General features: G+C 55.4%; 3 protein-coding genes across 9 annotated transcripts; all 3 read left to right on the top strand.

Moving 5' to 3' along the window:
• Positions 1-8,884: 8,884 nt before the first annotated feature.
• Znf580 (zinc finger protein 580) lies at positions 8,885-10,914 on the top strand. 4 transcript variants are annotated; one of them, XM_027921291.2, is made up of 2 exons: positions 8,885-8,970; positions 9,944-10,914. In XM_027921291.2, the coding sequence occupies exon 2, from the start codon at positions 9,956-9,958 to the stop codon at positions 10,472-10,474; it is 519 nt and encodes a 172-aa protein (XP_027777092.1). In that variant the 5' UTR covers positions 8,885-8,970; positions 9,944-9,955; the 3' UTR covers positions 10,475-10,914. The 4 variants fall into 4 exon arrangements, with proteins under 4 accessions (XP_027777092.1, XP_027777093.1, XP_027777096.1 ...); XM_027921292.2 differs by having other exon boundaries at positions 8,892-8,970; positions 9,886-10,914; XM_027921295.2 differs by lacking the exon at positions 8,885-8,970 and adding an exon at positions 9,267-9,405.
• Znf581 (zinc finger protein 581) lies at positions 8,893-12,831 on the top strand. 2 transcript variants are annotated; one of them, XM_027921289.2, is made up of 2 exons: positions 8,893-8,970; positions 11,783-12,831. In XM_027921289.2, exon 2 carries the CDS (start codon positions 11,802-11,804, stop codon positions 12,393-12,395), a length of 594 nt encoding a protein of 197 aa, XP_027777090.1. In that variant the 5' UTR covers positions 8,893-8,970; positions 11,783-11,801; the 3' UTR covers positions 12,396-12,831. The 2 variants fall into 2 exon arrangements, with proteins under 2 accessions (XP_027777090.1, XP_027777091.1); XM_027921290.2 differs by lacking the exon at positions 8,893-8,970 and adding an exon at positions 11,286-11,437.
• Positions 12,832-12,937: 106 nt separating this feature from the next.
• Positions 12,938-18,621, top strand: Ccdc106 (coiled-coil domain containing 106). 3 transcript variants are annotated; one of them, XM_071604789.1, is made up of 6 exons: positions 12,938-14,394; positions 14,859-15,115; positions 15,242-15,349; positions 15,441-15,617; positions 16,914-17,120; positions 17,644-18,621. In XM_071604789.1, the coding sequence occupies exons 2-6, from the start codon at positions 15,085-15,087 to the stop codon at positions 17,958-17,960; spliced, it is 840 nt and encodes a 279-aa protein (XP_071460890.1). In that variant the 5' UTR covers positions 12,938-14,394; positions 14,859-15,084; the 3' UTR covers positions 17,961-18,621. The 3 variants fall into 3 exon arrangements, with proteins under 3 accessions (XP_071460890.1, XP_027777062.1, XP_027777061.1); XM_027921261.3 differs by having other exon boundaries at positions 12,938-14,456; positions 14,859-15,103; XM_027921260.3 differs by having other exon boundaries at positions 12,938-14,456.
• Positions 18,622-19,369: the final 748 nt, after the last annotated feature.

The following is a 19,369-nucleotide window of genomic DNA, read 5'->3' as shown; positions in this document are numbered from 1 at the left end:
AAAAGTTGAGCAACTCTCGGAATGTTAATGAAGCCCAGGAAACAGCCCCCAACAGATTTGAAGATAGCCCATCCCAAAGAAATGTTAATGAACAGCAAACTTGACTTAAAGTGCCCAGATTACTTCTTTGGCCCACCTGTGTCCCAACGCTTCGCTTCAGGCCTTCCCAGCTACATTCCATCACCAAAAACTATAAAAAGGGGAACACATTCGCCCTTCAACGGATTCCACCTCTTGGGTCCCCTTCTTCCTCTGGGAGAAGTCTTTTCTGCTGTCCTTTAATAAACTTCCAATTTTCCACTCTGACCTTGCCTCGATGTGCTTCTCTGGTGTTAATCTTCAACATTGAGGAAGCGCTGGTCAACAGTGGTAACAGCAGCACCAGCTTCCTGGGGGAGGGGGACTCACCTCTCAATTCTGTACCACCATCAAAACAAGCAGATGGAGATCTTCCACAAGCTAGAAATCCTCCACAGCTCCTTCCAGAGGCAATATGAGAAATGCAGCTCTTCAACCTGGGGTGTATGTGAGAGAAAGCTCTTCAGGAGGCAGTGCCTGCCTGCCTGCCTGCCAAACTCTCACCACTTTGTGCTCTGGCCAAATTCAACACCACACCTTCCTGAGCACTGTTCATACCTACAGGTGTGTCTTGGGTTGTCATGGAATTACTTGTGTTTTATTTGTAATAATGCAAACCAGACTTCCAAAGACTGTGTGTATGTAACCTGTCCATCTGGGGCAACTCATTTCCTCCAGAATGCCATCTTGACTCCTTTCTCACTCCAGCCCCCAGGTGGAGTGAGGAGTCCCTCTGCTTCTCCTGCACTGCACAAGACCACTGGTTTCAGAGGAACACTTCTAATAGTGTCTTTGAGTGCCCTATTATGCTCTAGTGCCAGCAGCACAAATTCAAGTTCCTCAGCTAGATAATGTGGATGTCTCCAGCCAGTATCATGCATGGTGAGCGATGAAAGATGAACAGTGATCTGCGCTTTTCCAGTTCTGGCTTTTGCATTCTCCACTCACTTTGCCTGAAACTACACTTGTTGTTCCCCAATCTGGCTAATTCTCCTGTGACTGCAAGACTGAACTTGGACATCTCCTCTGGAAAGCCTTCCCAGTTCTGTGACCCTCACTCAGTCGGAGCACCTTCTTCTCTGGCCTCTTGGAACTAATGTTGCATCACAGTTGCTTCTTGACCTGTCTTCTCCTGTAGACACAGCTGCCCAGTATGGTAGTACCTGGCCACGTGTAGTTGCTAGGCACTTGAATTAGGCCAAGTTGTGTTTCATGTGTAAAAATCCAAACCAGATTTCCAAAGATTGTGTGTGTGTGTGTGTGTGTGTGTGTGTCCCATTCTAGTGTATGAGAACCAGCTGCAAGGGGCCCTGAGACTGAAGAAAAGAGGCAGAGTGATCCAGGATTGCACAGAATCCCATTTATTGGGAGGTTTACTGACAGAAGCATGGTCATGGACAGCGGAAGATCAAGTGGATTCTTGAAATATGTGTTAGGAGGAAGGGTGTATATACTGGTTAGGACAAAAGTGACTTCATTCTGGCTGGAATGTACCTAGTTTATCTTATGCTAATATCAAAAAATCACATCCTTGGTGCCAGGGCCTGGGGACACTGATGGCAGCTGTGTCTTAAGACGGTTGTGACTACATGCAGCTGAATCCATACAGCTAGATAGAATTCATAGAACTAGTTTTATATATGTACGAGGAAAAAGGCAGTATCTTCATGAACTCACAGGTCTCTTGGAGACAAAACTCAAAGGCCCCACTAGGTTTCTCCTTCCTTTTCCTTTCCAGCACCCACATCTACCTGTGGTTAGCCAGCCTCAAGCCACCACCTTGAGGGCTGGGAGATCCACCTCTGCTGAGACCTCTTTCACTCGGGTGACTTTTCCCTAAGGAAGTTGTGTATCATTCCCACCTAAGCTTTCTGCCACACCACACCCCTCTTATGCCTGAGGGGTCATGCAACAACTCCCCATGCAGTGAGTGTGTTGGGGTGGGAGAGTGCAAAGACCTTCCCAGCACTGCATCTGATGCAGCTTCTGCTGTCTACCTGCAGTGTGAAGGTCAACTTTTCACTTTTCTGGGCCTCGGTTTCCTCATTTGGAAAATGCTAAGGCTGAATGAGAAATGAAATGACCATCTCCCTTGAAAACCTAGTCTTTGCTTATAAAAGATCCCTTAGTAACTCTGAAGGCATCCTGAATAGTCTTTGAATTTGAATTTCCTGATCTGTAAACCAGAGGAAACATTTTGATATTTTGGTCTTTGTCGCCCCCATAAGGCCCGAGAGAGTTTCTAGTCACAGCAGGTACCCAATAAAAACTAGTCCATAAATGTAGTCGCAGGGACAGAGACAGAGACTCTCATTCATGCCAAGAAGCTGGTGTACCAAGTACACCATTCTTTCATTTATTGAAAGAATGCCTAAGATGCATGACAGTGGAACTTGAGGGGATGCAGGATGAAATAGAACAAATCGGGGGATACAGAAAAGTTCTTGTGCCACCTGAGCTCTTAGTTTACCTCTTCCTGAGTTAATGAATTCACCCCCATTCCTTTTGTTGCTCCTTTGAATTCAAAGATGACCTTGACTGTATCTTCATCAACCATAGATTCTCCTGGCCTCCACCATGAACCTCTTCCCTAAGTTAGGCTTCACCTTTTGCCCTCCCTGGGCCTCCAGGCTCATGGCCTGTCCTGACTCAAGGGTGACCCTTGGTCACTGGTTGTGCATACGCCTGCATGGACACACTGTGCACAGGGAAGCAGCAGGACAACCTGCCCATCCACTGGGCTTCTTATACCTGTTCTTCTGTCCCAAGTTGCTCAGGAGTACCAGAGACCTGGCTCAGCATGTCCTCGTGCATTAGGCAAGACTGAATCTATCATTGACTTGGGCATGGAACTGTTGCCTTTAGCAATCAGTATCCCTCGGTTTCCAGATCTCAACTTGGGAGATGTCAACTGAAGAGCTTGGCTCTGGTGTTATAAGGGGCAAAGCAGAACTCTTTCCTTTTTTTTTTTTTCTTATTTATTTTTTAGTTTTAGATGGACACAGTATCTTTTTACTTTATTTTTATGTGGTGCTGAGGATCGAACCCAGTGCCTCGAGCTTGCCAGGCAAGCGTGCTCCACTTGAGCCACATCCCCAGCCCATCTTTTCCTAACTTTCATGTTGGAGGCTGAATGACCTCCAACTTCAGGGCATGCTGGAATTCTACAAGTGTCGGGAATGAAGAAGAGAGTGAGGGTCTCAAGGTGCATCAGCCAAGGGAAACATGGTTATACAGGGGATGTGCATGTCTTGGGACATGGGTTGGAGTGAGTTGGAACTGTTGAATTTTGGAGAGAACCTCGTTTCACCCCCCCTCCCTTTCTTTCAGGCTCAGGATCTCAAGTACTATATACCTTGTGCCTGATCCTCTCTGTGGAGGCCATGGACCCATTTTCTCCTGTCTGTAAAATAGGACATGATTCTCTCTCCAGGATGCATAGGATGAATGGGAGATGGCTGAATATAAGTTGTGGTTAGGTGGTGTACAAATATCACCTACTGTACAAAGGTAGCATTTAATGCTCTATTGCTTATGTATACTAAATAAGTTTTTATTTTTATTACTTTTGATTCTTATTTAATTGTTGGTGTAGAGTGGAACCCCAATACCTTGTGAACCTCTCTTTTGCGGGGAGTTTCTGACCAGAGTGCTGTCCTGACACTCCCGCATCCCTAAGGTGGTCCCTCCCCTTTTCCCGGGGTCAGAGTATCCCTGGAAGGCATTCCTGCAGCCATATCAGGGCCTGGAAGTTGGCTGTGCTGCTGGACCAAGGCCTATCGGGTCAGGAGTGTCCTTAGTGTCCTGCTAGGCGGCGCAATGAGGGTCTTGGCAATGGAGGTGGCTCCCAGACAGTGGGCTTTGGAGACTGAAGTCCTGCGAGGGAAGACCGGGGCCTGTATAGAGAAGGCAGAAAGCCTGGGAGAGTTTTGTTGGAACCAGAGGAGTGGATTGGAAATCACTCTCCTCCTCTGAGGCAAGATAACATGGGAGACACAGACACTGAGAAAAAGGGATGGTCTGGGAGAGGTTCCTGAAGGAGGCAGGGCCCAGGCTGCAGGCTGGGAGGGGTTGGGCAGCTAGAGCAAGGTGAAGGTGCTGGGCTGGGTGTCACTGGCCTCTGGGGCTGCAGGGCTGAAGTGAGCTTATTCCTTTTGAGGACATGGAGTATCCCTGTCTGCCTGTCTGGAGTGCTGAGGTTTATGCTAGACATGAAGTTTGGGGGAATGGATAATTGGTCATGGGTGAGGCTGGAGAGAGAGTGATTGCTGAGGGAAAAGGAGTTTATGTGATGACATTGGAGCCTGGGAGGGGAATCTCGGACTGAGCATAAGCCCAGATATACTGGCCCAAAATTGGAGGTGTGGACAGTGAAGTCGTCAAGTGATTGACTGGGCTGTCTGGTCAAGGTTGGGTGATGGCAGAGGTGGGAAAGGAGGCTGATGCTAGGTTGTGAGAGGCCTTGAATGCCAGGTGGAGGGGTAGGTCCATGGGAGGGTTTTAAGCAGAGAGGGTGTTAGAAAGGTCCTTCCGGTTCTGGAAGACTGGTGGTCTGGGCATGCTGAATATGTCTAGCAGCTCGGAAGGTCAGAGTCCTCAGCATTCCTGAAGGCTATGGAGTAAGGGTGCCAGCAGAGGCAGAGGCAGAATTCCCTGGCAGAGACAAACAAGGCTTTGCACCTGGAGCCTTGTGAATTCACTGTCTGCCCAGCGGGCTGTGAAGTGCCAAGTGTGTCTGGAGCACCACTGAGAGACAAGGCAGAGAAGTGGCCGCATCATTTCATGAAGGGTCTCAGCTTCCAGGCTGAGGAACTTGAACTTGGTCCTGAGGCCACTGGGAGCTGTGAGTGGCACATAAGTCACATTCCACATGGTTATGAGAAGACTATGCTAGGCCAGTGTGGGAAGGGAACTGGCAGCCAAGGAACCGGGAAGAAGTCTGGCTCTGGGGTCCAGATGAAGGAGGGAGGGGCCAGCAATGGGGCTTAGAGAACAAACAGAAGATTATGGCTCAAAGAACCTATTAGGGTGTGGACACACTAGAACTTGGTGGCTGTCTGGCTTTGGGAAGTGAGGGAATGAAGATATTCAAGGGTTTGGACTTATGCAGATGTGAGGCTTCATCAAGATCCTGTCCCATGAGGGTGACAGTGATACTTTTTAAGGGTGAAGAGAAATATAAAAAAATTTTTAAGGGAGAAGAAAAATATTAAAAATTTTGACTTTTGGAGGGGATGCTCAAATGTATTCATTCACTCATTCGTTCATTTATTCAACTACTATTTACTACTATTCCCCTACCTTCTCCAGGTGCCTTTGGTGATGCTATCATGCTAGCATGTCAGGACAGAGCTGGCCTGCCTTCTTGAAGTATGAGAAAGGCAGACAGTGAAACAGCAGATCCATAAGTGTTCAAAGCCATGCTGGATCCTGATGTGGGGTGCACATGAAGTAAAGTGATGAGATAAGTTATTGCCTATGTGAACTGACACCCCCACCAAAGGTTTCAGTGCAAAATGTTACTTTAGCTGAGACCTGAATGGCCAGAAAGAATCTACCCTTCTGAGTGGCAGAAAGGAACATTCCAGAGACAATAGCAACAGAGGCCCTCAAAGTGGGAAAGGCTGTCAGGTTGAACAATGGCACAACCGTGGTGATAGAGCCAGGAAAGGAAAGCCAGCCAGTCTGCACAGCCTGCAAGGGCTTTGGGGTTGATTGTAAGCTCAGGTTTCAAGTCAGGTTATGATAAGATTCCATGGGCTTAAAGGATACCACCTGGGTACTGCCACGGAGAACAGGGTCTAGAGGAAGGGACTGGTGATGGAGACAGTGTTGCTATGAGCTGGGAGTCAATGTTGATGGGGTGGGTTGGGGAGAAGTGTGAGGTGCCAGCCAATAGGATGGCCTTTCCTAACCTGGGACCAGGCAGATGCAGGTGCCGTCTCACCTTCAGATGTGTGATCTTCAACCACTGTGTGATATCTTCTGTAAAATAGGGATCCTCGTGGCATTTAATTGGTGAGTCTGCTTTGAGTGTTCTGCACATTAGCAATGACTGTCCCTGAATAAGGGCTTAATAAATATTGGTCATTGTTGCTATTTTCTGATACTGGGGTGGGGCGAGTATAGCTCTCATGGGTGCAACTAGTTAATGGAAACTTGAGAGCAGGATCAGGGTGGGAGACTCAGATTGGGTAGCTGTTCCTGTTGACCAGTCATTCTCAACCAGGAGTAGTATCGCCCCTAGAGAACACTGGGCAATGTGGAGAGACTTCTGAGTTGTCACCACTAGAGCTCGGGGGATTGTGCTCCACATCCTGTAGTGTACAGGATGGGCCCAGAATGAATGATCCAGCCCAAAATGTCACTGCTGAAGTCGAGAAGCCTGGTTAGACAGAGGGAACAGTTGAAGTTTGTGGGAATGGTGACCCAGAAAGCAGAAAGGGTAACAAACTCAAGTGTCTCCAATGTGCAAGCAAGTGAACAGGTGGGTGAGGTGGGTCAGGTGACCAGAGCAGGGGTGGAGCCCTTTAGACCAGGCAGGCCCTTAGTTTACCTGTCTCCAATGTCCCTACTACTTCCCTTTCCCCTAGATGTGTCAGGTGTTCAGTGTCAGAGATGGCTGTTCTAGACATAAAATTACCAAAGCAGGAGGACATCTAAGACAATGATGTACAGTAGAGGTAGAATGAACCACATATGAAATTTTAAATTTTCTAGTAGTTATGCTAAAAAGGAAAAGGAGCATGCAACATTAATTTTAATACATACCTCATGTAAACCAGTATGTATCCAAAATTGTATTTCAGAATATTCAATATAAAAATTAGATTGAGCGCAATGGCACAAGCCTGTGATCCCAGTGGCTTGGGAGGCTGAGACAGGAAGATTGTGAGTTCAAAGACAGTCTCAGCAAAAGCGAGGTGCTAAGCAACTCAGTGAGAAACTGTCTGTAAATAAAATACAAAATAGAGCTGGGGTTGGGGCTCAGTGGCCAAGTGCCCCTGAGTTAAATCCCTGGTACCAAAAAGAAAAAAAAAAAAAAAAAATATATATATATATATATAAATTATTCACATGATAGTTTACCCCCCCCAACACTAAATCTTTGGAGTCTGTAGGGAATTCTGCACTTAAGCACATTTTATTGCAGATTAGATGTGTCAGGTGCTCAGTGCCAGGGATGGCTGTTCTAGACAGCACAAGGTTAAGGGAACTTTAATTTTAGCTTAATATAAAATTGTTTGGATCACTTGAGGGTTTCTGGAGAAGATAGGAGACTTTTTCAGTTCCAGCTGATTGTTGCCACATCTGGGGATGTTTATTTCCATGTGTGCCTGGGAATTCGAATCTGTGCACTTTCTGGCATTTGAAATTTGAAATATCTGGCATTTGAAATAGTGGAATAAAAAGCCCCAAACCAAAACTACAACCACCACCATCACCACCACCACCACCACCACCACCACCACAATACCCTTTGTAATCAAATCAAACATAATGATCCCATTTTGGCCCTCAGGCTTCAAGTTTGAACTGGTTGAGGGTGGAATATGTAGTGACCCCATAGGATAGGTAGCTAGTACCCACTGTGGCTATATAGATTTAAACTGAGGACTGAAGTCAAATTTGTACTTATCCTTAGAGGCATTAACCTCATTTGAGGTGAGCAAGAGCCCGACGTGGCTAGGGGCTATGACCTCACAGAGTAGACAGAGCATTACTGCCATTAGAGATGTGCTGGACAGCTCCCTAGAAGAGGAGAGCTGGGGTTCAGGTTCTGGTCCTCGAGTTGGGCACGAGAGAAGGGTTCCCTTCTTTTCCTCTGCCGCTTCCAGCTGCTACTGCCGCTCTGCCCCCACTCCTGTGTCGGTGATGCGTGGCTCCGTGGCCGCGCTCTGTGTGAAGCGCCTACCTACTCATCACTTCTCTGCACACCCTGCAATTTCTCAACGTACGCCTGGGCCAGGGCTCCAGCAGCCCGAGAGGGTCCCCGCATGCACTGCTGACCCCGGGGCCTCCCAGTGCTTCTGTGCCAGGGAGGCGCACCCGGGGCCCCATCCCACGCTCTGCCGACGCCCTTCCAGATCACAGCCGGCTGGCAGTAAGCACATGGGCGCTAGGCTTGCTGCAGGGCGGCCACTTCCCCACCTGCCGGGTGGGGAGGCCCGCCCTTCCCCCCTGCATATCCCGCACTGCCTGGCCGTCTCTGGGCCTCGGTTTTCCCGCGTGTTCGGTGGGAAGCGCACAACTTCACACCTCTGTACACAGCAGTGACTGGCCTACTCTGGGCTTCAGGTCCCCGCGCGTCCACAAGAAAGTATCACACCTCCCCACCAATAAATCTAGCGAACCCCAGGCCCAGTTTCCCCATGTGCCCACCCAAAATATCACATGTTCCCACCCGCACATCTGGCAACTGGCCTCCTGGGCCTCTGTTTCCCCATTTGCGGACGGAAGAATCGTGGCTATTCACATCAGAGCAAACGGCTGGCCTCGACCGCTGTCTCCCCATTTGCTCCATCGACAGAAATATCCCTGAGGGCCTTCAGAACGACGGAACTGCTCAGCCAGGGAGGTGGATCGGAGCAGGGGAGCCGGGCCGGGCCCGGCCTTTGGCAGGTCCTCCAGGCCCCTCGAAGCTCCGCGGCTGTCCCCCGGTGAGGGGCCGACTCCGGCGGCGGAACCTTCGTGCGGGGCGCGCGTGTTCCCCGCCGGCGCCCTTTCCCAGGGACGCCGCCGCCCCCCGCGCCCCCGCGCCCCAGTCCCGCGTACCCGGCGCCGCCGGCCCGGAGTTGCCCGGAAGCTCGGTCCCACCGCGGCGCTCACCAGGGCAAGCCCGGGCCGCCGGGACCTCGGCCCGCTCCCGGACCCGAGAGGCCGCTGCACCGGGTACGGGGCAGGGATGGGGGAGGAGCCGGCTTTGGGGCCGACGGGCTGGGCGGTGGGGCGGGGACGCCGCCGCCGAGGGGCTCCGGGGCAGGGCGCCCCGCGGGGCGAGGAGTCGGGGGCCGCGGGGGCGGGGCGGGGCTGGGGGCGCCCGGCGCCGGGCCGCCGGGGCGAGAGGCGGGAGGGGCGGGGAGGGGAGGCGTGCCAGCTGCACCCCGAAGAAGGGACGCGGGGCTCGGGAGGGGCCTGCGGGAGAGGGCGGCGGCCCGGGGGAGAGGAAATAAAGATGTCGGTGTCATCGATAGCGGCGGGGGCACCCTCGGGGGAACGGAGCAGGTAGCAAGGTGGGGGGCTGGATGTACAAAAGAAGCGGGTGAGGCGTCCTAGGGGCTGTCGATGAAGAGAGGCCAAGTGGAGAGAGCAGGGTGAGGCCTTGAGGTGCGACTCGTGGGGACAGCAGAGGAGCCTTGAGTGAAAGTGGGGAATTGGGTTAGTAGGACTCTGGGGAAGTACCCGGGGAGGCGCGGGGTGGCCGAGATGGGGAGGCCCCGAGGGCATCTAGTAGGTGGGGACCCTGAGGGAAAGACGCAGCCCGGGCTCAGCTGCAGCTGAGCGGTGGGGACAGGAATGGACAGGTGGGGACGTCCTGGAGGCCACAGGGCTAGGGGGGTGAGGTAGGAGACACCCCTGCTCGGACATTGGTTCCCACGTGGGGAACGGGAGGGCGATGCCTGCAGAGGGAGAGCCAGGAGGAAGGGCAGGGTGGAGCAGGACTTGGTAAGCCCGGTTGGAGTGGCCCGGAGCAGATGGAGGGAGGCTGGAGATCTGGGCTGGAGTGCGTTCTTATTTTATAGAGCGGTAGGTCAGTGGCGCGGAAAGGGTGACAGGCCGCGAGAATGGGGACGCCTTCCCTTTTAGGCAGCTTTTCCTGAAAGGAAGAGGCGATCTTAACTTCTCTCCCCTCCGCCGCTCCCAGCTGCCGCTCCAGATGCTGCTGCTGCCGCCGCGGCCACCCCACGCTCGGTCCTCCTCTCCGGAGGTCATGGACCCACCGCCCCCCAAGGCTCCCCCATTCCCCAAGGCGGAAGGCCCCTCATCCACGCCTTCCTCGGCGGCGGGGCCCAGGCCCCCGCGGCTGGGCCGCCACCTGCTCATCGACGCCAACGGGGTCCCCTACATGTACACGGTGCAGCTGGAGGAGGAGCCCCGGGGACCGCCCCAGCGCGAGGCGCCCCCGGGAGAGCCCGGCCCCCGTAAGGGCTACAGCTGCCCGGAGTGCGCCCGTGTCTTTGCCAGCCCGCTTCGGCTGCAAAGCCACCGTGTGTCGCACTCGGACCTCAAGCCCTTTACCTGCGGCGCCTGCGGCAAGGCCTTCAAGCGCTCCAGCCACCTGTCGCGGCACCGGGCCACGCACCGCGCCCGCGCGGGCACTCCGCACGCCTGCCCGCTCTGCCCGCGCCGCTTCCAGGACGCCGCGGAGCTGGCGCAGCACGTGCGCCTGCACTGAGCCCGAACCTGCGCCGCCCTGCCCTCTCTGGGCCACCACGTCTGACCCACACAGCGCCACTCCCACATACACTCCCCGGTTCTGCCGAGGTTACTGCCTTACCCTGTGCCTCGGTTTCCCCGTGTACCCAAAGGAAAAAACAGCATTCCTTCCTCCCCCTCCCCCCTAGCTGTGTGATGTAGACCAAAGTTGTTGCCCCTCCCTGGGCCTGGGAGCCAGTAGGAGTTGGGCTCCTGTCTGGCTGTGCTTTGTGAGCCTTTGCAAACGACGCGATCTCTCTGAGCCTTGTTTTTCCGGCTCTCTCAAGTGGTGAATGGTTGTTGTCTGCATAGAAGGCAGAGAAAAGAGCACCGGCACGGTCTGATTCGTCTCAGTACCTCCCCCTTCTGCCCATGACCCCCCCTCCCCAATTCGTTGCTCAATAAACATTCCTCACTCCACTTTCAGGCTCCTACTTGCGTGTGTACTGGGACAGGGCAGGGGGTTAAGACCGGACCTTGGGCACCCAGGAACCTTCTTCTCGGTGTGTGTTTCCAGCCGGCGCCCATTCCCTAGCTCTCAGGTGCCCCGCCTCCACCGTCCTCCCCTGGACCCTCATCTTTTTCCCCCGACCCTCGTTCCCCTCACCCAGTGCCGCCAGCTCCTGGGGATATCCAGAGGTCCCCGTCCCGCCGCCGCCTGAAGCTGCGAAGGCAGCTCGGGGTCGTCTGGAGCCGCCCGGACATTAGAGGCTGCTGCACCGGGTACGGGGCGGGGCGGGAGGGAGCCGAGCGGGGGCGGGGCCGTGCCCGGCACCTGTGCTGGGCTGGGAGGCCCGGCCCGCGGCGTCCCAATCCGGCTGGTGGCGCCAAAAGGCTCTGCAGGCGGCAGGCGAGGACCGTGGACCGGGGCGGGCCGGTGGAGAGCTCCAGGGCCTAGGAAGAGGTGTGGGGTGGAGAGGCGCGAACTAGAGGGAGCCTGGAGGTACAGGATGGACCCTCACCTAGACCCGGGTCGGGCCGTAGCCTGGGAGAGGCCGGAGCCATAGAGGGGCAGTTACCTGAGAAGGGCAGAGGGGGGAAAGGGGAGCAAGGTCCCGGTTGTGCATCAAAGAGAGAGCGCCTATGAGTACGGTGGGCAGTGGAGACCAGAGGACAGGAGACCTCGCCCGCCTTGCAGAGGGTCACAGAGTACAGTACTGGGTAGAGAGACTGAGGGGCAGCAAAATGCAGAGGTCCTGGTAGGGCACATAGAGGGGAAAGAACTGAACCCATGGTTCCGTGCTCCTCTGTGCTGTGCAAACTTCTCATCCTCTCTCCCATCCACCAGGCCTCAGCCACCCCTCCGGATGCTGGTGCTGCCGTCCCCTTGCCCCCAGCCCCTGGCGCTTCCCTCTGTTGAGGCCATGGAGGCCCCTCCCCCTCGGACAGGCAGGTCCCCTGAACCTGGACCTTCCTCCTCCACTGGATCTCCCCAGACTTCGTCCCCTCCAAGGCCCAACCACTACCTTCTCATTGACACCCAGGGTGTCCCCTACACAGTGCTGGTGGACGAGGAGTCGCAGAGGGAGCCTGGGGCTGATGGGGCTTCGGCGCAGAAAAAGTGCTACAGCTGTCCTGTGTGCTCCAGGGTCTTCGAGTACATGTCTTACCTTCAGCGACACAGCATCACCCACTCAGAGGTGAAGCCATTCGAGTGTGACACCTGCGGGAAGGCATTCAAGCGGGCCAGCCACCTGGCACGGCACCACTCCATTCACAGAGCCGGGGGTGGGCGACCCCACGGCTGCCCGCTCTGCCCTCGCCGCTTCCGGGATGCGGGGGAGCTAGCCCAGCACAGCCGCGTGCACTCGGGCGAGCGCCCGTTTCAGTGCCCACACTGCCCGCGCCGCTTTATGGAGCAGAACACGCTGCAGAAGCATGCCCGGTGGAAGCATCCATGATCTGGTATCAGGCATCCCAGGGTCGTAGGACTACTGAAGCCCTGAGACACTTGTGGAGGTGCAGGCCTGCTCTCAGGGCCCTGGACACAGATGAAACTGGCCTCCTCTGGAAGTGATTCCCTTCCTGGAGGAGGAATCCCTAAGCCATTGCTGCGAGCTCCGTGCTTTAGAGCTGTGATGGGCACAAGTGAGCCCTCACACAGAATGGGGTCCTTTGGCTCTGAAGACCTGGGGTGGTCCATGATAGAGCCCTGACTGGAGGGGCCAAGGGAGAAAATGTTGTGCCTGAAAACTTGCCCCTTCAAGAAAGCAGCCCTTGGGAGGCCTCACTGTCTTCCTGAGGCCACTATGCTGACACTGGGCAGGGTCCAGACCTGCCTTCTTTTCCCAACCAGGACTTGAGGCTGGACACCCAATAAACAGCTTCCCATTCTGAGCACTTGTTCTTGGAGACTGCATCTTGGACCTTCTTTGTTCTAGTAGAACCTGCCTCCTGTGGGCCTTGGCTGTCCTGGTTAGGGAATAGGACTGTTGGCCTGCCCTAGGGTCAGGCTCATCTCAGCTCCTGAAGACTTGTGTCATCTGGAAGAGTGTTTTAAAACTTTCTTTAAACATAACCCACTGTAACATACATGTTTTATATGAAGCCCAATATACAGATACACAAAATGTATGTAAAACGAGTTTCTTCAACAATAGCCATCTTTAGTATGTGCAGGGCCCCTTGATTTTTTTTTCTTTTCTTTTTTTACTATTTTTATTTTAAATGTAGAGTCCACCCTACTATATTAAATTCTCTGCCCATGAACCTGCAGTTTGGAAAACACTGATCTAGGGCAGATGGCTCCCCCTGGACCTTCTGATCCAGGCTGCAATTTATCTGTAAGTGAAGCAGGAGGGGGATGGTTGCAGTTCTCTTGCTTGGAGCAGACATTCAGACTCTCTTCGAAGGGTTGAAACCTTGCTCTCTTAAGGGCTTCATGGTCCCAGAGCACAGATACTGCTGGTGAATGGGAGGAGAGGAGGTGGAATTGAGCTTTGAGCTTAATAAATATCTGCCTTCTTAGCGCATCTTCCTTGCCTATTTTGTGCCAGGCACTGTGCTGGGCTTACTTTCCTGTTCCGACCTCTTGGGGCAGAAAAACTAATGTCCCGTATGCACTCCCCAGAGTGGGAAAGAACGTCCCAGGGACTGTTCACACCCCTCTGTCTGACCTTAGATAAAACCAACAGCGCTGAGATCTTGAGCCCTGTGTGTGGCCAGGTATTAGGCTGAGTTTTTGTGTGTCATCTCAGCATTCTCACAAGGAACCTAGTTGGGATTGTAATCTCCCCACTTAACAGGTGAGTACATGGAGGCTGGGGACTGGACTCCAACTGTTCCACAGCAAGCTCCTGGTCACCTTTATGGGGTTGGTGGTGACTGTTTTTGGACCTCATTTCCAGGTGAGGGGTAACTCTCACTCCATTTGCCATCCTGGCCCGACATCCCTGGAAACCTTGGGTTCTGGCTGAGAGAGATGGGATCATACCAGCCAGTTCCTGGAGAATCGCTAAGAGCGGATTCTCCTCTCTTCAGTTTTCCTGGCTTGCTTCTCCCTTCTCCCTGCGACTTCCCCAGTCGACTAGACACTGGGGGACCCCCGGAGCTGCGCCAGCTCTTCAGGATGGGAATTTCTTGACGTTCCCTGCCTGTTCTATGGGGGAAGGCGGAGCGGGGAGTACTTCAAGGGGCCATCGCGCAAGTGCGGCCTTAGCCTCCGCGCAAACGGCGGGCCTCACCTGGGCGCTGGGACTTCTAGAGGAGGCGCGCCAGGCAGGCTGGACGGGGCAAGTCCCCGCGTCCCTGCCGGCTACGCTGCCCAGTTCCGAGACGACCCCCTGCGTGCTCGCGGGTGGGCGCTTCTCTCCGCTCCCTGTGACACTTTGCAGACGTTCCCCGGCGCCAGGCAGGGTCGCCGCTTCCACCGTCGGTCCCTGGGCCGGATTCCGCGCGCGGGTGGGTGAGCGCGGGGAGCCCCCCACCCCCGGCTCCTCGGACCCCGGGAAGCCATTGGTGGGGTATGGTGGCCGAATTCGCACCCCTGGCCTGAGCGCGCCCTGCTGGGACCCTTTTCTATGACTGTCCCCTCCCACTCGCGGGACAAAGGGCGGGGGCGGGGGGGGGAGCGCATCCCCACGCGTGACCTTCTCCCACACTGTGCACGTGTCCCCCGCCACGGGGAAAAGGCCCTGCTTGCCCACGCGAGTGCGGGGGAGGGGCGTGGGGTGCCTGAGGGAGGAGGCAGCGGTGTGGGCTGGACTGCCACCCCATGCTTGGAAGTTGGGGTGGTCTCCCTTCACTGTACCTAAGGCTTTTTTGGAGCGGAAAATGGTCCGTGGTGGGAGTCCTTCACATTCAGGCCAGTGTGACCCTGCTGTGTGGATCCCAGAGGGAACCCAGCAATTCTCCCTATGTAACAGGGGTCCACGGCTCCAGCTAACTTCTCCCCAGAACCTACGTGTCTGGGTCCTCAGCACCTTCATTCAAGAGGAGTCTGGAGTATAGGTTCCTTCCTCCCTCAGACCTGGGAGTCCGGGTCCTTTCTCATTTCCGAGCAGTGAAGCCAGGACTGACCCCACTTGTGGCTGCTGTTTCTGTCCAGTGCCCCTGAGGCGCTCAGCTGCTGGGTCTGCAGGAAGCTTCGTTATGAATGACCGAAACATCCGTAGGTGGACAAGTGAGGAGCCTCCCTTCCCCAACTTGGCCCATCATCCCTGTCCCTCCTTCCCGGGCTGCTGTGGTTGGGGGTGGTGAGAGGCCCTGAGTCATCCCTAGGGGACCACCACGGGCCTCTCCTCTACAGTGAAGAAGGACGAGGAGTCTTTGGAGATCTCCATCCCCTTTGATGAGGCACAGCGCCTAGACTCACAGATCTTTTACAGCCTCAGCCCCTCCCGGGGGAACTTCGACGGTGAGCTAAGGGCTTGGAGGTTTGGTTAGCTGGGGTGCTGCCCTGTAGTGGTGTGTGACTGGGGACCCTTTTCCCTCCCTGCTGTCCCTAGAGCCTCCAGAGGCTGCATCCCCCACACTGGCCCTGATGAATGGCGTCAAGGCCCAGCTGCACATGGCCTTGGAGAGGAACTCCTGGCTGCAGAAGCGCATTGAGGACCTGGAAGAAGAGAGGGATTTCTTGCGGTGTCAGCTGGACAAGTTCATCTCCTCTGCCCGGATGGACACAGGTGGGGGGCACTGACACAGTTGCCCCCAATCCGTCCCACCCACAGGCTGAGGCCCCACTGTATGGTTGGCTTGGTGGGGTCCTGGCATCTCGGTCCTGTCTGCTAATTTACTGCTCAGCTTCCATCTTGCTTGAAATCCAGGACCTCCCATCCCCTAGGATCTCTTCCTTTCCAGTGGACTGCCCCACACCCCATCAGCCCCCAGCCCCTGTGTCCTAGGGTAATCTGGAACCTGAGTCCAGGTTCCTCTTCCTTTTCCCTAGAGGACCACTGCAGTTCTTTGGGTTCTTCAGGGGATCTTGCCCTGCATCCCAGCTGTCTTTTCAAGCATCCAGGCCTCCAGCCTTCTGTGCCCCAAAGTGACTTGTCTTCCTACCTACCCTGTCCCCTATCTTGGCTAATGCTCCTTCCTCTTCAAAGAGCTTCAACTCTCTGCAAGTGGAGTCAGCCTCTAACCTGGGGATTAACTCTGCTGTAATTCATGGCCAGCAGCAGCCTCCCAAGGCCAGTTTGTGATTGCCCTGTTGGCAATGTTCTGACCACTATTCCAGCCCCTTCCCTAGAGAGTCAGGGCTTCCCTTTGCCAGATCTTGAGCCCATCTTGGAGAACTCAACACTGTGCACCTCCCAACCTCAACTGGGTTCCTTGCAAACTTCCTAGCTGGTAACTGCCTCCAAAGCCTGGGCAAGGGTCCTGTGGTGTTTGAGGTCTGTTACTAGTGACCATAGGATTATGGATCTGTACTTTCCTGTCTCTCTACACTGAGGGTTTCATCCTGGGTGACTGCCTTGGATGACAGGACTCTCTGGGTCTCGGCTGCTGTCTGGGTATCCTTAGCCAGAAACTTGGTTTTTAGGGGTCTCACACCACCCACCAGGCAGGACCAAGGCCTTATCTGGCTTCTGAGTTTCAATACTTAACACTCTGGAGGTTCCTCTGGGTCCCTGGAAAGCCTGTTCTCCTCATGAGAACCCCACATGGTTAAGATCTGCCTGAAGTCCAGGTCCCCAGACCTCTGGAACAGCCCTCATCCAGGTCTCCAACTTTAGGAGCTTGGGAAAGGGGTCCATCCATGCCCACCTCTTCTTAAGTTCCAGCTGGCCTACTCTACTCAGCATTGTCACCACCATGTGCAATGCACTCCTTGTCTGTCTGTCTTGGTGGGGGCACCCTGGTTGGGGGGTCCAGTCTCTCACTGTGGGATATGATCTCCAGGTGCTCAGGCCCTTTCTCTTTCCCCTGGGACCAGTGATGTGAGGTCTGCAGTCCCAGTTCATGTGTCTCTGTCTCCCCAGAGGACCACTGCCGGGTGAAGCCTGGGCCCCGGAGGGTTGAGGGGGACAGCAGGGCTGGTGGCGAGGCCTCAGACCCTGAATCAGCAGCCTCCTCACTCAGCGGGGTGTCTGAAGAAGGCAGTGCCGGCGAGAGGAAGAGGCGGAACCAGAAGGGAAATGCAGGCCGGAGACGCTTCGGGAAGCCCAAGGCTCGGGAGAGACAGCGGGGTGAGCAGGATGCAGGTGTCCTAGAGGTCTGGGCCCCAGACTTGCGCTGTGACTTCCGCAGAGCCCCGACCTAGCTAGCCTCTCCGTGTGTAAAAAGACCAGACCTGGGTGCATCCCGCAGCCTTCTCCCCAACTTCATGACCTTGGTGTCTTCCTCAGAAAGAGGAGCTCCTTTCTCATAGGGTGCTCAAAAGCGGATTCACTTAAGTGGGAGGAGTGTGGGCGGGTCTGGAAACGCGTGGCTGACAGCCCTCTCTGCTTCTGTCTCTGGCCTGCCCTCTCCAACTTCCCCCTGGCCCAATCTTCTCCCGTGCGCTCTCTTCCTCCGGCTTTCCGTCTGTGCTCCCTCGTCTTTCTCCATTGCCCTCACCGGCTCTGCCTTCTTGATCTTCTCTTCCCTGCCTCCATTTCCTTTCCTGTGTGTCCCTCACCCCTTCCCATGTCTGCCCTCCTGTTTCCTATTCCGCTTTCCCTATATTTCTCCCTGCCCCTGTCCGTTTGTCTGCCCTCCTTGGCTTCGCAGTGAAGGACGCTGATGGGGTTCTCTGCCGCTATAAGAAGATCCTGGGTACCTTCCAGAAGCTAAAGAGCATGTCGCGGGCCTTCGAGCACCACCGCGTGGACCGTAACACAGTGGCGCTGACCACGCCCATCGCAGAGCTGCTCATCGTGGCCCCGGAGAAGCTGGCCGAGGTGGGCGAGTTCGACCCGTCCAAGGAGCGCCTGCTTGAGTACTCGCGCCGCTGCTTCCTGGCACTGGACGACGAGACGCTCAAGAAGGTTCAGGCCCTCAAGAAGAGCAAGCTGTTGCTGCCCATTACTTACCGCTTCAAGCGGTGATGCCCGGCTGGCGCGGCCCTCCCGCCGCCCCGCCCCACCCCACCCCACCCCACCTGCGGCGGCCCGCTCCCCCAGGGCTGCCACCGCACTCCACGGAGTCAGAGTTATTCAGAGAATTTAAATTAAAGAGGCGTAAAAAATTTGGAATAAACTGGGCCCAGCTCTTCTTAGGAGGGGGGCGACCGTTGCCACGGAGACGGGGACGGCCAGGCGGAGCCGGGAGGTTGGGGAGGACAGGGTGTAATTAGCCCCGGAGACGTAGGAGTGGAGGGCAGGAGCTGTTGCTCAAGAAACTCGAAGGATGAGGCTCCAGAAAATAGGCGTGACACGGACCCCTGGGCTACCTGGGCAGAGGTGCGGCGGGAGCGGCCACCTGGGGGACCGGGATGTGTGGGTTTATACTGCTGCTAGTCCGCCAGGGGGCAGCATGCGAATTGGTCCTTCTCCCGGAAGTGGCATTCCCACTGTCTCCCGCGCTTCCGCGGAGAGGTGCTCACGCGCTAGCTAAGGCATCGAGGAGAGGGATGTCTAGCTTAACGGTCGGGAATTCAGCACTTTTATTCTGGGAGTGGGAGGGTAAAAACTTCGCGCATGCGCACTGTGGACCTTGGAACCCGTCTCGCTTTCGGAGCAGCCAGAAATCTCACCTCGGACGGATTTCTACGCAGGCGCAGACGCCTGTCTCGCCCCCCCCCGCCTCTGCCATCGTGCGCAGGCGCAGAAAGGCGCGCTGGCAACCTCTGCAGCGGCCGTGCGCTCCTTTCACCTGGCTGGCTGCTTTTGTCTCGCGCTCCTACTCAAAGCCCCCCTGAGGTTGAGCTTTCTTTTCTTCTGCTCTCCCCACAGGGAGAGCCAGGTGCCGAGAGCCGGGACCCCGCCCCCTTTTCTGCATCCCTTCCCAGACCCTACTTGTCTCCGTCCTCCTTCCCCTTTTCGATTCTCGACGCCGGAAGGAGCCGAAGTGACGACGGAAAAAGCCGAAGGTGTTTCCCGAGAGTGAGACCTTCCCGAAGCGGTCGGAAGGAGCCGAAGTTCTCCGGAAGGGGTGGAGCGAGCGAGTAGAACCTCCGGAAAGAGCCGAAGCTTGAAATCCAGTTTAATCTCTGTAGGGGCCCGTGGGCGAGCGCCGGAAACCTTCGAAAAGGGCCGAAGTCTGGGACGGTTAGGATTGTCGGAAGTGACCGACGGCTTGGACAGAGTCGGCGAAAAAGATCGGGGTGAATCTTTGGACAAAGCCAAAGACTGAGACGGTTTGAATTGTTGGAAGAAGCCGAATTCTTAGAGGGGGCTGGGCGCTGAGGAAACCGAGACCCACGGAAACCTCCGAATGTTGAGACCCTAATCTCCGAAAAGTTACCGAAACCTAGGAAGCGGGAGAACTGTCGCTTCGGGTGTTTTCGGAAGTGGCC

Source organism: Marmota flaviventris, chromosome 18 (genome assembly GCF_047511675.1).
Source record: "Marmota flaviventris isolate mMarFla1 chromosome 18, mMarFla1.hap1, whole genome shotgun sequence".
Lineage (NCBI taxonomy): Eukaryota > Metazoa > Chordata > Mammalia > Rodentia > Sciuridae > Marmota > Marmota flaviventris.
This window is presented reverse-complemented; position numbering and strand designations above follow the sequence as displayed.